Here is a 17,783-nt window from a genome sequence, read left to right on the forward strand (position 1 = left end):
GAGACCGAGTAAAATACATTTAGGGGTAGCTGTTTTCAAAGTCACCAACTTTTTCATGAATTCCGGTTTTTCCCACGAACTTTAAAAAGTTCTTGTAAAGCCACGAACTTTATTATCGGTTGTCATTTTCCCATGTCAGGTTTTCCAGTCTGATTCAAACTGTTCGTTTCCTATTAAGACAATGTCCAAATTCTTTTATCTTACTATCGTTATCTTCGTCTTTGAAATAACTTCGCGTGGGTACCTTGTACGCCTCAATCGGAACTCGGATGAAGAAGTTATGACCATTTGATGAAGGTTGCGACCTTTGTGTGACCTTGTACTATCATAATGGCCATAACTTCTTCATCCGAGTTCCGATTGAGGCGTACAAGGTACCCACGCGAAGCTATTTCAAAGGCGAAGATAACGAAAGTAAGATAAAAGAATTTGGACATTGTATTAATAAAAAACGAATAGTTTGAATCAGACCGGAAAACCTGACATGAGAAAATGACAACCGACAATAAAGTTCTTGACATTACACGAACTTTTTAAAGTTCGTGGAAAAAACCGAAATTCATGGAACGTTTGTGACTTTAAAAGCAGTTACCCCATACATTTATTAATCTGGCCACTTCTTATCCTACAATGCAGAATGCTTGGATATTTTTATACATGTATTGACGACCAATCAGTACAACCTTTATCCCATGTAAATACGTAAATTTTCTATTTTTATTCATTCCGTAAAAATAAGTGCATTTTATTTTTGAAAAGTTTTAGTAGTAATTTAACTACTAACACTATTTTAACTTTCATTCTCTCCGTCTCTCCTACTTTAACATACCTATTCTTTTTGTCTCTCTTATTTTACTAATTTTATTTTAATTCTCGTGCCATATCTATTAGATATACTTTTATAGGACATAGAAAACATAATAATATATGGAGTAACATTTTATTTTAGCCAGTTCTACTTTGGTAGTTATCGAACTTTGTTATCATCAATATTTTTTTCGTATGATAAGTGTAAAGTGTCCTATATTTCAGTATTTTTTCTATCCTAATTTTGGTGAAGATGTAGAATTGTAGATTGTATGTTTTATAATGTGCATTTAAATTTGAAGGAGACAAAATACGAGTTTGGAAACATATATAGTATATGTATTTTTTGAGTATAAAATTAAAGAATTTCTTGTTGGCGTGCCTGATGTCGCAGTCGCAGTCGCACCTAGGGGTGGGTAGGTACGGTATGCCTTACCGAAACCTCCATTCCGTATATCTCATCGTAAATACGGTATGCGAAAAAGTCATACCTTTACCTTACCAAAGTTTTCGGTATACCTTATTTTCGGTATGACAAATTTTCATACCGATACCGTACCTCATTTTCGGTATATCGTACCAAAGTTCGGTATACCTTACTTTTACAGTATACCTGACTTTCAACCTCAATTAAAATAGAAAATTAGAGTTTTTATAATATTATTTATATTTTATAATTTTAAAAATAAATTAAATATAATTTATTCATAAATATATTTATATTTCACAATAGATTTTATAATTTAAAAATATATAAAATATATTTTTTATATAATTGTATTTATATGTTTGTGGTATATACCTTAGTTTACGGTATATACCTTAATTTACGGTATATACCAAATTTCGGTATGCCGCGGTATACCGCGGTATATGAAAATTCATACCGTTACCTTACCGAAATCTTTCGGTAAGGTATCATACCGTACCGAAAGTCACGGTATACCTAAAATTCGGTATTTTCGATATTTTTTCGATACGATAAGGCCTGTATTTCGGTATTTTTCCCCCGCCCTAGTCGAACTCGCTAATTTCCACTTCTTTTATCATTTTATAATCCAATTAATAAATATAAGAAATGGCGCGAAAATTAAAATTGAAAATAAATACTAACAAAGGGTTAAAATACAAAAAGAGGAAGTGAAGCTGCGGTTTAGAGAGGAAGTGACAGGCGCAGCAAAAATGAAGAACTCGACTTCAAGCACAAAATCACAGGACCTGCTTGAAGCCATCAAAGCTTCCGAGGTGAGCTTCTTACCAATTACGCACCAAACCACAGTTCATTCTATTTTCAGATCTTATGAACGATTTTTTTATTTATTTACATTTGTTAATTTCGCATTTCGTTACGGAGATTACAGTGCCTTGTGGGTGAGTTTTCTTAAAGTCGGTTTGATATTGCTTGATTATGTTTACATTTGTTGAATTCGAGATTTATTTTTATATCTTGCTGGAGAGTTTTGTTTTTACTTCGTTCGAAATATGCAGTACCTTGTTCATTTGCCTTGGTGAGTTGGCTGTTGTAGTTATCTCATAGAGTAGGATATTACAGTGCTAAAACTATTTTTACGCTTTGAGGTTTATATTAACATTGTAAATTGAGGTAACATGCCCTAGTTTAACTTAATTGAATAGTTGGCTGAATGTTGAAGTGTCGGAATGGGGCAATTTGTATTTCATTTATTTAATTGTATCTGTGGATCAGCTTCACGATACTTGAAAAGTTGAACGCATATGCAGGTTGTTGAGGATCGAGTACGATTGCTCCAGGAATTGGAGGATATAGATGTCAACGAAAAGTCTTCCGTTAATTCTCTCATTGATGCCCTAACAGTATCCTAATCATTCAGGCACCAATTTGATTTCATTGTTTAGCCTTTTCACTTTACTTCTAAGTCATAGCCTCATAGATTTACCTATTCATTTGATGCATGGAGTAGAAACGCAGTTCCCATTTCCATGCAATCAAGATTATATGTCTTAGTCTTCTATTTTGACAGCCTTCAAAAGTGCCATTGCCTCAGTAAGGAAAATGGTCGAAGTTACTTGACTTGATTACTAAAATTTCTGGTTATGCTCGTATTTTAGGGAACTAAACACATTTGGTGGAGGATCACCTCATTGCTAATGCATTACATATAGCTTCATACATTGGCAACTATTAGATGTTAATCAGGAATCTAGTAAATTATTCTTTTCATATCATCTTAGTGTAGAACTATTTCTGTCTCTGGATTGTGGTGGGCCATATTGGAATTAAGGAAACTATAATACGTCTGTTTCAAACACTTATATATTCCACTTCAGTTTTAAATAAAGTAGTTCATCTGTTGATTCTAGTTCACTGTTTATTGGAGCTGGTCTTAGTTATGCCTCAACAATTTAGATATATTGGGAAGACTATACTTGTCTGGATATATCTCAGTGCACCTTGAATAAAACTATTTTACAAGTGGCTGCGAAATACTTTGAGACAGACATCTCAGGGTGCCTGATACAATTTCTGGCTCTAGGATCAAAAGTAAGCACTTAATTTCCCTGCAGAAATAGTATATTGAACTATCAGAAAATTCCAAGAGTAGCAATGTCTGGCGGATAAATGATATGCAATAATTGTCGTATCTTCATTTTTAGGCAAATGTCTGGTGTAGAAAGCATTTACAAATGACTCTTATGTCTTTGGAAGACTCCCCAGAAGAAGAGCATTCTAGTTTCTTCTATCAGGTAACTGCTTGATTTAATATTATTGCTGCCTATTATTATATGTCCGAATCTGAATATGCAGTCCCTAAGGACAAGTTCTCTCTAATTGAATTGTTCTTGTAAGGTAGACAAGCTAGGATAAATAAAAGTGATATCTGATCTACCATTAAATGCAGTTTTTTCACCTCTTGAACTTGAAATGTGTGAAACTCCACACAGATTTTGGCGTTACTAGATCTTGGACTAGAGTCAATAGAGATAGACTGTTATTGGTTTATGATTTCTGCATCAATATCTCCAATCCATCCATGTCTTGGTCAGTCATCTCTCTTTAACATCACACCAGTTACAAACACATTTCAAATCATGCAAGTATTTCCAACATGAATTGGGAAATTCATTTTAAATTCTGTTCCATCTGGATTGGACTTTGTCTGAGGTTGATTTTGACCCATGTCAGTGTTATCTATAAAAGTACTTGGATGATGCAAGAATAAGGCATGGTTGTTGGAACATGTATTCTTTGTTTCCACATGTAGGCTGTACCTCTTGATTGGAGATCATGCACTTACACATATCCTATCAAAGTAGTTTCTGCTAAGTTGCATATGTACTAGATGCATTATTTTTTGCAGAAGGATAGTTTTCAAGCATCCAAAGGTCTGAAAGCCTAAATGAAATTTTCAGTTGGTTTTTTGGACCTTTTCTCCTTGCTTCTTTAATTACAACTTTTCAACATTCTGTTGGCCCCTTTTATTTTTTCTGTTATTATTTCTGTATTACATTAATTTTGATGACAAGTGCATTTTCACCCAACTCATCAACTCATCCAACTGTTTTTGACATCTTTCAACTTCTTTTCAGTTAATTCTGGATTTACTTGGCTATTCTGCTGCTATTTATTCAGCTGTGGCAAGATATCCTATTTCCGTTAATAGAGAGTTGGTGGGCAGCCTAGAAAACTTTATTGCAGAACAGTTCTGAAAGCCTAAATGAAATTTTCAGTTGGTTTTTTGGACCTTTTCTCCTTGCTTCTTTAATTACAACTTTTCAACATTCTGTTGGCCCCTTTTATTTTTTCTGTTATTATTTCTGTTTTTTCTGTTATTATTTCTGTATTACATTAATTTTGATGACAAGTGCATTTTCACCCAACTCATCAACTCATCCAACTGTTTTTGACATCTTTCAACTTCTTTTCAGTTAATTCTGGATTTACTTGGCTATTCTGCTGCTATTTATTCAGCTGTGGCAAGATATCCTATTTCCGTTAATAGAGAGTTGGTGGGCAGCCTAGAAAACTTTATTTCAGAACAGTTCACTCTGATGAAAGACTTGGTATCAGAAATAAAGGTAACAAGTGAATTTGACTATTATCTTCTGCAAGATGTGTTGATCCTTTTTTAAGTAAAGTAGGACCTTCGTTACACAATACCAAATCCAGTACATTCTAATTGTTCAACAGCCTTTTGGAATTCTTTGTTAGCAGTTCTCTTCAAGGATTACGTTGGTAGAATTTACTTCTCGTTTACCCATCTTTCTTGTTTCATCCGAGGCACAAATAAGTTTGCAGCCATAGCATTCATTATGCATATTTCACTTTTTAGATTGAGTCTTCATGCATATATTGCAGTAACATCTGATCTTTATTATTTTTGCACTTCTATGTTGCTCTACAGAGGATTAACGTTCTAGGTCCAGAGCTACTGAAGGCAGCACAGATGACTGTAGACGCTGCAACTCGGTTATGCAAGGTATACTGCAATGGTGTGAACTGGGATATTTACCGTGCAAAAACTGAAAATGAAAGTTTAAGAGACTGTAAAGTGACTGAAAATGGTGACCATGTTGTTCATGTAACCAATTGCACAATTAAAAAGTTGTGTGAGTTGGGCACTGCAGCAGCTAGCGATGGAGGCAGTCTTGTGAGTCTACTTAACATGTCATGGAAAGGTGTAGTTTCTCTGCTTCAGTTTGGTAGGGGTTCTTTAGCAACAAAGGTGAATATAACAGATATTATTATGAACCTGATTTCATTGGCCAGTGAATCATTGAGATGTGCTGCTGACACTTGGTCATCTTCTACAAAGGAAGAAGTCTCTGTGGCAGAGGCCAAAAGGAGTTTCCTTCCAGTCAAGTTTTATCTAATAAACGCAGTAAGAATTGTTTCACAATACCAAAGCCAAGCCTTCTTGGTGTACAAGGAGATAGCAATGTTGGTTGTTATGATATTAACCTTCAGAATTGCACTCAGCATGGTGGAAAGGTTGAAATCCACAAGCGAAGTACTGGCAGAAATTTTGGAGCCGACATCCTTGCACTTACTCAACACTTTGTTATATTCAGCTCTGGTGAAGCAAGAAGACAAGCTCCAAATTTTGGACTGGCTGTTTAGTAACAGCGGCGACATGAGTTCTGTGACTGTGGGCATTAGCAGCTGCCACAATTCGTTAGATATGATCTTTGCCATAAGTTCCAATGACTTGAACAAGGAAAGGGTTTTCTTTCTGGGCCGAGTTGCCTTATTTCTTAGTATTGTCTTGTGTGCTCCTGATCTCGAAGATGACATCAGAATTGGCATTGCCAGAAAGCTTGGATGGCTTTTGGATACACTAGTATATGAAGATGTTTATTGTTCCATTCTTGTTTTGCAGACTCCTTTAAACAGTAGCCAAAACCATGAATTGGCTTACCAACCCATGGTTTGTGCTGTACTCCATGCACTTAAGACATTCATGATTGTGGTCTCTTCAAGTCAGGCATGGGATGAAATAGAGTCGTTCCTCAGCGAAAACCTTTTCCATCCTCACCATCTGTGTTGGGATATTGTCACTGAACTTTGGTGTTTTGTCCTTAGGCATGCCGAGCGCAGTATGGTGAACGATGTCATCGATAAACTATGTTCACTATTGATGCTAACATCTCAAGAATCGGCACTGCTTCCTCATAGCTCTCTGCGAAAAACTGCAAGACTTATCTGTACAATTGTTACTTACGGACCAGAATTCTTGGCCGATCAAGTTTACGATAGCATATTTGAAAGTACTACATCTCAACATGTATTGAATGTGCATGCAAGTCTGCACATGGAAGGTTTTCCCCTGAATTTGCTTTCAGAAAAGAAAAGAAGCATTGCCAAACAGAGAATTGTGACTGATTATTATGACTTCCTGAAGAGCTTCGAAGATGCCTCACCAAGAGAAAGTTCTGTTTATGGTGCTCCTGTCTTTGCTCTCCGTGCTGCTTTGCAGTCTCTGTAAGTATATTATACTAAGACTCAATCTACATGTTACAAAAGCATTCTTGAGCACACCCTACCTATTCGTGCCCCTTTTCCCCCTTTATTTTAGATAATTCTGAAAGCCTTTGTTTGATTATGTTTAGCCAGGTAAGCCTGTCCGATACTGACATGAAGACTGTGAAGTTCTTAATTGCTATTGTTCGTAAGTACATAACTTCCTCAGACAATGCAATCAAGGATGGATACCGAATGCTTATTGGCGAACTGCTAGGGATCATATCTAGCATGAAGCATTTATACTCATTTGATGAAATGGAAGAAGTTATTTTGGAGCTCCAGAACCTCTTTATCTCGAGACCTTCATACTCAGATGGCCAACTCTTCCTATGCAAACCTAATCTAGTTTGCTTCATGACTGGCCTTGGTCATATGAAATTACCAGACAGTGATGACAGCGCGAGAAGTTCGGCTGCATGTGAACTATATCAAATGCTACTCAGGGAGAGGCACTGGGCTTTTGTTCACTTAGCTATCACTGCATTTGGGTATTTTGCTTCTCACACTTCCTGTGATGAACTCTGGAGGTTTGTGCCACAAGATGCTGCCCTGTCTTTTGATTTGCAGGGGGGAAGTGAAACTGACCAAGATAGATTCATGTCGGAGTTGAAGGCAGTTCTGGAGAAGGATATGGCATGTCCAACAATACAAGCTAGTCCCGATCAGATCGCATTGCTAGTGAAAGAAGGTCAAGTGCTGAAGGAAACTTGTAGGGACACTGTGAAATATGCTCCAGTGGTTACATTATGTGATATGATGGATATTGACAATGAGAAACAGCCTAGCAAGAAAAGGAAATTCCCTAATGAAATCTCAAGAGGAGTTGAACTGCTACAGAGCGGCTTGAAGATTATGCTAGATGGCCTTTCCGATTGGCAACAGAATCAACCAGACTCAAGTGAAGCTCGTGAAAAGTTTTTGAGTCATTTCAGCTGTCTTGAAGATGTGGTAGCACACTTAGCTAAACTTGCTGATAGTAGCTGAGAGTCTGTAGTCTGAACACGAAAATTCGATGTTGCGGAGCCAAGAAGCGCTTGTCTTTAGACAGGTATATTACACCTTCATATGTTATGTTTATAACTGTTTCGCATTCTGATTTATTATCATTTCGTCTTGAAAAATGAGGAAGAAAATCTTATAGTATGTTATGTTCTTTAGCTGGTTATATATTTTCTTTATCCTTTTTTCTAGTGTCCCCGTTTAACATAAACTAGTTTGAATATCCATCTAAGCACAGTAGTGAAAATTTCACATCATAAAATTTGAAAATACTACTAGCAAACAACAGTACTGAAGTGTATGGTAGCAAATTAAATTGCTGGCGACAATAGTTTTATTAGTATTCTAGGCCACAGATAAATAAATAAATACTCATAATCATTTGGTTTAAGAGTGACACTGATATGACTCAAGAATACACAGTGGTTGAAATATTTGCTCCCCAAGGTCAGTGCTCATGCGTTCTTTGACCTTTGTTTGGTATATACTCCTTCAATGCTTTCTGAAATTACACCATTGATGGCGTTTTCATCTTATTGTGAAAGATTTATAGTAGTATTACTTTCTAAAACTATGTTAAAATTTTGCGTAGGTTAGAAGCGTGACATTCATTGCAGAGTGTAATTTACTGAAGTACTGAAGTTAGCACCAACCCTTGCCTAGTAGTAGTAATTATCTGCAACTACCTCAATAGTGCTCCCATTTCAAAAAGTAAATTAGACCATCAATTAAAGAATTTGACACTATGATCATACTTAAATACTTAAAGCATGCCATTGCCAACCTGATAACTCTTAGATTAGATCGACTCATGCTCGATCAAGAGAACAAATCACATTGTAGATGCATCAAATAATGATCCATTAAAAGTTTAGTGAAGTAATGTGAAAGCACTATTGATTCTGATTGTATGAGCTGATTTAGTTAGTTTGTTAATGATAATGAGTATTTATATGTATAAAAACTTGGTTTTGGGGCTTTGTAAGCTTCCCTTCTGTAATCACTTTTATAGTAGTAGTTCCAAAATAATCACTTTGGGGTTTCAAAAAAAATTGTTTTGAGTATATTATGAGAGTAGAGGAATATGGATCTCATATTTTGAGTTGTTATTTATTCGTAGAGCGTGTGGACATCTGTTTTCCGCAAATTGTGACATTTATTATTCGACGTATCTATTTTTAAGTATAAGGACATAAAGAGTTTGCCATTATTTTCCATGAAAATTGCAAAATTTATCTTCATAATTCATATACAGTATATGAAATTCATAAATTCATTCTGGACGGAGGTGGGGTTTTGGTTCTTTGACAGGGACACATACCATGTTTCACCCTATGTTGAATTAATATGATGTCACATCGATGTCTATAATAATATTATCTCCTAAAAATAGTTAATTGTCTTACTAAACTTCCAGTAGTAGAAATCTTAACCACGACACAATTACATTCTCTCACCACTCGATCGGATTACAAGATTATCACCACAATCATATTTCACACTTTACACAAATAATTTCATCTCAAATTCACCCAATATATGAATCTACTTATAAAAAGTACAACCTCCCAATGCAGTCGACGAAGTCTAAACAATGAAAGCACAAAACGCGGTGGTTCTCAAATTCTTGCATGACTTCCACTAATACACTCGTATATATTTAATTTGTGCTTGTAGCTTAACCATATGGGACAACCACTTCCACTTATATCAATTTTGTTTGAAAAAAGAAGCACTTTGCTTTTGTCTTTGAGAAATTTGTTGAGAAGAATTTCATGTAATCAGAAGTAATGGATAGAAATTTGGAAGTATTTCAATATCTGTGTCTCTAATTATTAATAATCCAGAAATATAATTGGGCCAACTGCTTTATAAAAATAATTGGGTTTTTGAATAAATCTAAAGCCCAGTTATATATTGAGTACCGTAAAAGTTACTAGGATTTCCAGAAAGCTTTTCATTTTTCACTTCCCGCCTAAACCGCCTTCGCGTTGAACGGTCAAGGTTTAGAATTCATCGATTCAAGAGTTTGTCAATGTTTTAAAAATCGGACCGGCAAACGAACCGGCGTCGTTACTGGTTCACTGGTTCAACCGGTTCATTGGTCGAACCACTGATTGAACCAGAATATATAATAAACATATATATTATATATTATTAAATACATATAATAAAATATGTGAATAAAAAATAAAAAATAGCCTTATAGATATCAAAAATGAAAAATTTGGGGCACAAATGCATTTCAAGTATTTTTCACATATTGCCATGTTTTGTAAATAAGATTAAAATATATTTTGTAAATAAATAAAAAAATATTTTTAAAAAAAGATTGTAGTATGTCAATATTATCTAAATCTGAATATTTAAAGAATTTCAGTTATTAAAAAAATGAATTACAAAAGTATTTGCAGATTGAATATAAAACTAAAAATGCAGATAATAAATGTGCACAGCTATCAAAAACTTTTTACTTGATGAGTTACTTTTTCTATTCCCAATTTTACGTAATTCAATTCACACGGTATACTTGATAATTTCCCTTCACAGTTCACATCAATTTCTCTCTCTACTCTTTTACTGATTTCACCATTGAAGCACTATTCTAGCTTCTTTTGCTGCCAAATCAAGGGGTTCGCCGGCGGCGATTAAGCAGACTGGCGGGGCTGGCGTCGGATTTGGCGATGGAGCAGCTGCGCCGGGGGGACGAGAGAGCGCGGTGACATATTGCAGCATGTTAGCTCACATAATCCATCTCACACATGTGCCACCTCCAATGATGATTCGATGGATGGCCAACGTGGAAAGCTTGCAGTATCTGTTCCAGATCATCACATCAAAAAAGATAGTCTACAAGGACTACATAATTAGCTATATATACATAGCATAGGAAGGATCTAGATATTATCAATCACTAAAAGACAAAGATGCTAACTAACTAAGGGATATATATACAGAATATTATTAACAAGATTGCAGCAAAATATTGTTGGTTTTCAGAGATGAGTTGGCATCGTCAATTCTATCCATTTTGATGTGATGATCTGGAACAGATACTGCAAGCTTTCCACGTTGGCCATCCATCGAATCATCATTGGAGGTGGCACATGTGTGAGATGGATTATGTGAGCTAACACAGCAGATTCAAATTAAGTGTACCGGCTGAACCGATTTCCGGTTTCCGGCCAAACCGGACGGCTCAACCGAGTTAAAACGGCTCAACATCAGACGGTGTTTAAAACGCCGGCTCGTCTCCTACTTCAGGTTTCTTCTCATGATTTCTCTTCATTTCTCTTGATTTGAACTGTTATCGTTTGTAATTTTATCAAATTTGACACTTCTCTGCTTATTGCAGATTTATAATTGGGAAATCTCACGCACATTCTAGTTCACAAGGGTTTACAATCGAGAATGGCCTCCTCAATCCTCCAATCTTCTATATTCTGTGGGATGAAGATGATGAGCAACACTGAGAAATTATCATCCCCTTGCCTGATACTACCGTCATCCTACGAAGTCGGGTATAAAAAGTTGTACAGCCTGGCAGAGAAGAAAGTGGTGAGCATCGACAAGGCAGCGGCGGCGCCGGCGTGGGCACAAGGCGGGCGGGTGAAACATGTGGGATGTTCCCACGGCTGGGTGGCCTCATTCAATGAGGACAACCGTCAGGCTTTCCTCTTCAATCCCCTCACCGGTTGCCACATAAAGCTTCCCGACATTGATCACGCCTTTCCCGCACAGCCACCCTCACCCTTCGGCACTCGCCCCATCAACATCATCCTCTCCTCCTCTCCCGACGCCCGCGACTGCCGCGCGATCATGCGCCACGCCCCTTCCTCCGGCATTGCGGTCTGCTCCCCCGCCCACACCAGCAGCAGCTGGGTCCCCGTGTGCGGCCAAGGCGAATACCACGTGATCGGCTACTCCGCCCGCCAGAGCCGCCTCTTCTGCGTGACCAATCAGGCGGACTCGTTCTTGGAGCTGGAGTGCTGGGACCTCCATCGTCCGCGGTCGCCTCTTTGGAATACCCGAATGTATACGAGTCACGGGTATGAGGACGAGCACTACCACTGCCCCCGCTATCTGGTGATCGATGAGCACTCCCAGCGCCTGTTTCTTGTGATCCGTGTCGTCACGGAAGAGGGCGGGGAGGATGAGGATTGGATTGATGACACAGCGTCCTTTTGCAAATTTTGTGGAAACCTCAAGGTGCAATTCTGCACATCATGTGGAACCAAGCAAGACGACCGGAAATGCCTGTTCCTTGATTCTTACACCACTTGCCCGCGATTGCAGAACTGGTCGCACTATATGGTTGATCAAGCGCTGCTTGATATCTACGTTACCAAGAAAAGAAATGGAGATATCTCTGAAGATGAAGAGGAAGGGGTAGATGAAGATGAAGAGGAAGGGGAAAATGAAGATGAAGAGGAAGAGGAAGAGGCAGAGGAGGAGGAAAAGGAAAAGGAAGAGGCAGAGGCAGAGGAGGAGGAAGAGAATGGTGGTTCAATCCGTTACTCGCACAAAACCATTCGTTTCCACGCGTACGAATTTGATTGCAAACAAGGTGAAATGAGGTGCATGGAGGCTTCACTGGATGGTTTGGCAATGTTTGTCGGAGGCAACCACTCGTTTGCCCTGCCCGCGGCGGACTTCAACTTGAGCCCCGATTCCATTTATTTCACCCCGGATGGTGTGAATTACATTAGCCAAGGCGGAAGAAAGGACGATGCTGGAATCTATAGTTACGTGGATGGCAAAATATCTTCCATCGATTATCCCTGTGAGTCTCAGATATCCACCACTTCCACCAGGATTGCTCCACCCATGTGGCTCACCCCAAATTAGTCAATTCCGTAGTAGTACTTAGTAGTAGTAAATCTGTTTCTTAGTGTTCTGCTTTATCATCTTAATTGTTAGGAGTATCTCATTAGCGAGCAAGCACCTTCCCTATTTTCTTTGGTTTTTGTTGTCAAGGAAAGGTGTAGTTTCTCTGGGTAGCAACAAAAATGAATATAAATGGAGTAGTATTACTATTATGAACCTGATTTTGTCCCTGCTTCCTCATACATCTTTGCCAAAGACTTATCTGTACAATTGTAGCATATTTGACAGCCTGCACATCTCAACATGTTTTCCCCTGAATTTGCTTTCAGAAAAGAAAAGAACAGAAGCATTGCCAAACAGAGAATTGGCTGCCCTGTCTTTTCTTTTGCAGGCAGTTGTGGAGAAGGATAAGGCATGTCCAAAAATACAAGCTAGTCTGATCAGATCACATTGCTCAAGTGCTCAAGGAAATTTGTAGGTGACATTATGTGGTATGATGGACGTCGAAAATGAGAAACAGCATACCGAGAAAAGGAAATTCCCTAATGAAATCGAACTGCTACAGAGCGGCTTGAAGGTTATGCTAGATGGCCTCCCCTGAATTTGCTTTCAGAAAAGAAAAGAAGCATTGCCAAACAGAGAATTGTGACTGAATATTATGACTTCCTGGAGAGCTTCGAAGATGTCTCACCAAGAGCAAGTTCTGTTTATGGTGCTCCTGTCTTTATTTGATTATGTTTAGCCAGGTAAGCCTGTCCGAAACTGACATGAAAACTGTGAAGTTCTTGATTGTTATTGTTCGTAAGTACAGAAATTCCTCAGACAATGCAATCAAGGATGGATGCCGAATGCTTCTTGGCTAGCATGAAGCATTTATACTCATTTGATGAAATGGAAGAATTGAAGTTATATATTTTGGATCTTAAGTAACAGAGTAATGTTAATGGTTAGTTGTTTACATCTAGTTTCTGTATTGTCACTATTTAATATATGAACTATTCCCCACTCAATCAAATATTAGATTAATTTGATATATTCATTTTAATTGATCTTTGATCCTATATTTAATTTGGGATTTTACCTGAATCTTATATCCAATTGATCAATTGGGGATATTTGATTCAATTTATCTTATAGTACTGAATGTGCTGAGTTAAATTAATATTAATTGGGATTCAGTGCTAAATTATAAGCTTGTTTTTCTTTAACGAATAAAAAAGCGAATCATTAATTAACTTTAACGAATCATTAATTAACTTTACTCATATATACAGTGACTCACTGACTTGGAGCACAAATAAACCTATTGAAATATTATGGAACAATTCAGAAAAATGCCAAAATTATTGGGCATCTTTATTTATATACTCCTCAATAATTTTGTAATTAAATAAAAAAGCAAAATCTATGGATTGATATAGGAAGCGCAAACCTCCACATTTGGTGGAATAAAATAAAGCAGAAATTCCCACAATTACCCTAGTTAGGGGAGAATTTCAAGTCGTGCAAACCCTAAAACTTGTTCTAAAGTACAGCATTTTTTCACCACTTTGACTCTATGAAATCTGACACATTAACAAAAAAAAATTTAATATAAACAAATTTAATAACTACTACTACTATAATGATTTCTATATAAAAAAAAAACATGTAACACGCATAATACTTGAAACTTACTTTTATTAACTTTAATAAAATGCTCCAGAAATGATGATGATATTATGTTGTTAATTTGAGGATGATAATCATCCTCAAATCCTCACGCTTCTACTTTTTTTTATTTTATATTAGGTCCTTGTCTTTCATTGTCATTTTAATAGGTCTCTTCATTAATATGTTTTCTTTTATTCAATCCTTATAAATGAAAGTAATAGGGCAACTATAATTTCTCTTATTTTTTATTCTTAATTAAAATGATGAAACTTGTAAGTATAGCAAAAATTCTAAATAGGATCAGTAATATAATACCAAAATTTCTTTATTCAAAATATTCGAAAAATGAATCAAGTAAGCATGGGAGTAAACCAAATAGGTGTATCATCAGTATCGTCTAAGGCTTGATCAGCATCATCAGGATAATAGCAATTTGAGAAAGTCTCGTCATCGCAATCGTATATTCCGACATCGTCACCGTCAGCGTAGTAAATAGAATTGGGCATGATATGGGGCGCGGAGACGGCGAAGGAGTGGTTGGTTCCGACAAACAACGCTATACCCTGCAACGAACATGGCCTAATGTTGGTCCACCCCCCCTTCTCCTTTTCAATTCTATACACATCACATCTTCGAGTTGTACCTTCTTGGATGAGACGATTCACGATGAAGAGCTCACCCGTCTGCTCCGCATACACCAGGTGCTGCTTCTGCTTCATTTCTTCGTTATCGTCATTGTTTTCTTCTTTTTCGTCACCCTGTCTCCGAATCCAATCTATTTTGGGAGAATCGATGCTTGTGAGGTCCCAGTCCTCCAATCCCCTGGTGTGGATGTTGGAGCTGGTCAAGCAAGTGAAGACATTGCTTTTGCTTGAAAACACGAAATCATCGTATGACCTAGCGTACTTGTAGTCGTACCATTTTCCCTCTCGCTCCCGCTCCATGAATAGCTGGCCGATGGGGGCCCAGTCGCGGCTGTGCCCGGGGCGGCAGAAGGCCAGCCTGCCGCTCCAGCCGAACGCCACCATGGCGCGGCAGTCGGCGTCGTCGGGGGAGGCGGAGAGGATTAGTTTTGACACGTTTGCTGAGCGGCTGCAGTTGTCCAGGTTGAACTCGGGGTTGGGGAGGGAGTCGATGGGTGGGAGCTTGATGTGGCGGTGGGTCATGGGGTTCGAGAGGAACAGCTCGTTGTTGCGGTGGTTCTTTAAGGCTAGCCAGCCGTGGGAGGATCCCACCACCTCGGCTTCGTCGTCCGGGTGCTCCGGAGGATCCGGTCCCGGGCCGTACTTGTTGATCCGCACCACCTCATTGTCCTCTAGGTTGTAGAAGTTGTACACCATGCCGCCGCGGCTTCTGTCGAATGTGGGTCTCAGCATCAGCCATGGATTAGGATTACTCATGGTTTTGGTGGTGGTGGTGCTCATCATCCTACACCAATGTAATCTGGCTGCGGCTGCTCCTAATATCATCATTTTCATTTTTGATTAATGATTATAGAGTTAGCTAGGGCATCTTTACTTATACTATTATTCCTTACTCAATATATAGTGACTTGTAGCACAAGATAGAGATCACGATGAATCTTGAATTGAGATTAATCTCTCACATAATTATTATAGTACTAGTAATTAGGAGTAATTAATTGTTGTCTTATATATAATTTCATTTGTGTTACTCAATATATAGTGATTTGTAGCACAAGATAGATTGAGATTAGGTTGAATCTTCAATTGAAATTAATCTCTCGTAGTCATAGTAAGCAATTAATTGTTGTCTTATCCCACAAGTCATGAAAATACAATAAAGAGTGCGACTGAGGTGGTTAGGTTTAGTTAGAAATGAGAATGGGGTCCTCAATCTTCCAATTTATATTCCGTGGAATGGAGGGCGGCGGTAGGACGATGAGCACCAGCAGCATTGGGAAAATATCATCCCCTTGGCTGATGCTACCGTCGTCGTCATCCTCGGAGGCGTTGTATAGTAAGTTTTACAGCCTTCCAGAGATGAAAGTGGTGAGCATCAAGAAGGAAGCACCGCCGCCTCCGTGGGCACAAGGCGAGGTGAAACATGTGGGATACTCCCACGGCTGGGTGGCATTATACAACAGAGACAATCGACAAACTTTCCTTTCCGATCCCATCACCGGCCGTCACATAAAGCTTCCCGACATCCACGCCTTGCGCCCATATTCCTCCATCATTTGGCCCCACATGATCATCCTATCCTCCCCTCCCACCGCCCACGACTGCCGCGCGATCATGGTGTACGGCCCCAGATTCTGCATCGCGGTCTGCTTCCCCGCCCACACCAGCGCCACCTGGCTCCCCGTCTGCGGCCAAGGCTCCTACACCCAACCCGTTTACTCCACCCACCACAACCGCCTCTTCTGCATAGCGGAACATGACGCGGTCGGGTGCTGGGACCTCGAATCTTCCTCCTTAGTATGGAAGTCGGATCCTTATTTTAACAAGGACAACGACAAGGGCTGCCATTACAATAAGTATCTGATGACTGATGAACATTCGGGCCGGCTATTTCTAGTGATACGTAAAGTGGTGAACCAGGTCGGGCGCGACGGATCGCTCGTGAAATCCATCCGCCTTAAGAGTGGCTACAACGACTACGATAGTTACCCACACAAAACCACTAGTTTCGAGGTGTATGAAATTGATGCCAAGGATGGTAAAATGAGGTACATGCACGCTTCATTGGATGGTTTCACAATGTTTGTCGCATGCAACCACTCATTCGTGATGCAAGCAGCGGACTTGAACTTGAGTCCAGATTCGATTTATTTCACTGATAATCTAATTTTTACTTACGATGGTAGATGTAATCATGATAGTGGCATCTTTGATTACGTGGATAGGAAAGTATCTTCCATCTATTATCCCTCTCATGTCTCTCAGATATCACACACGCTTGCTCCAACCATGTGGTTCACTCCAATTTCCCACTAGCTACGAATATGAGTACTAGTATTTGTTTCTTAGGTTTAATTGTGTTTTTCTAGTATTACTATGATTTTATTAGCTATTTGACTATCGCTCATGGTTTTCTAGACAAATAAAAAAACCACAATTGGAATAATGTTTTTACGCCAACATTTGTCATATTTCAGTTCAATTTTTTTTAGTGTTAGTAAAGAAAGAATAAAGTAGAAAAAATAATTCAAAAGAATATAAAGTTTAAGATATACTATTAAATTATTTTTATAATAATAAAATAGAAATACCTAAAAAAAATGAATACTCTCCATACAGGATTTAGGCACTAGCTAGTAGCCACGATGGGGAAATTATAGTCAGAGTAATATACAAATGAATAAATATAAAAAATACTCTAGTAACTCAATTGTGACTACTAGATAACCCTTCTAAGAACTTTTTAATAAAATTACCATATCTTATGTGCCGTAATAATAAATGAAATGTCGCTCTATATAATACTGATGGGTAAATTTCAAGATTTTGATGTCAATACAATTTCAACACAG

The 17,783-nt window shown here is 38.2% G+C and overlaps 3 protein-coding genes across 3 annotated transcripts; 2 read left to right on the forward strand and 1 right to left on the reverse strand.

Annotated features, from left to right (window-relative positions):
* The first annotated feature begins 1,939 nt into the window (after positions 1-1,939).
* On the forward strand, positions 1,940-7,965 carry LOC148929413 (holliday junction resolvase). The gene is made up of 7 exons (XM_089069873.1): positions 1,940-2,052; positions 2,548-2,640; positions 3,194-3,328; positions 3,442-3,531; positions 4,714-4,863; positions 5,190-6,766; positions 6,895-7,965. The coding sequence occupies exons 1-7, from the start codon at positions 1,990-1,992 to the stop codon at positions 7,790-7,792; spliced, it is 3,006 nt and encodes a 1,001-aa protein (XP_088925999.1). The 5' UTR covers positions 1,940-1,989; the 3' UTR covers positions 7,793-7,965.
* Positions 7,966-10,349: 2,384 nt separating this feature from the next.
* On the forward strand, positions 10,350-12,850 carry LOC148929414 (uncharacterized). Its single transcript, XM_089056051.1, has 3 exons — positions 10,350-10,543; positions 10,950-11,071; positions 11,163-12,850. Exon 3 carries the CDS (start codon positions 11,219-11,221, stop codon positions 12,653-12,655), a length of 1,437 nt encoding a protein of 478 aa, XP_088912177.1. The 5' UTR covers positions 10,350-10,543; positions 10,950-11,071; positions 11,163-11,218; the 3' UTR covers positions 12,656-12,850.
* Positions 12,851-14,637: 1,787 nt separating this feature from the next.
* LOC125195372 (uncharacterized) lies at positions 14,638-15,687 on the reverse strand. Its single transcript, XM_048093530.1, has one exon. It carries the CDS (start codon positions 15,685-15,687, stop codon positions 14,638-14,640), a length of 1,050 nt encoding a protein of 349 aa, XP_047949487.1.
* Positions 15,688-17,783: the final 2,096 nt, after the last annotated feature.

Source organism: Salvia hispanica, chromosome 4, assembly GCF_029641045.1.
Source record: "Salvia hispanica isolate PSC_SH4W2 chromosome 4, Shi_PSC_v1, whole genome shotgun sequence".
Taxonomy (NCBI): Eukaryota; Viridiplantae; Streptophyta; class Magnoliopsida; order Lamiales; family Lamiaceae; genus Salvia; species Salvia hispanica.

Bases quoted from the DNA above. Each gene is read 5' to 3' on its own strand.
- LOC148929413 (XM_089069873.1), top strand. From the start codon at position 1,990: ATGAAGAACTCGACTTCAAGCACAAAATCACAGGACCTGCTTGAAGCC. The intron at 2,053-2,547 runs GTGAGCTTCTTA...ACGCATATGCAG, and splicing joins AAGCCATCAAAGCTTCCGAG to GTTGTTGAGGATCGAGTACG. The intron at 6,767-6,894 runs GTAAGTATATTA...GATTATGTTTAG, and splicing joins CGTGCTGCTTTGCAGTCTCT to CCAGGTAAGCCTGTCCGATA.
- LOC148929414 (XM_089056051.1), top strand. From the start codon at position 11,219: ATGGCCTCCTCAATCCTCCAATCTTCTATATTCTGTGGGATGAAGATG.
- LOC125195372 (XM_048093530.1), bottom strand. From the start codon at position 15,687: ATGAGTAATCCTAATCCATGGCTGATGCTGAGACCCACATTCGACAGA.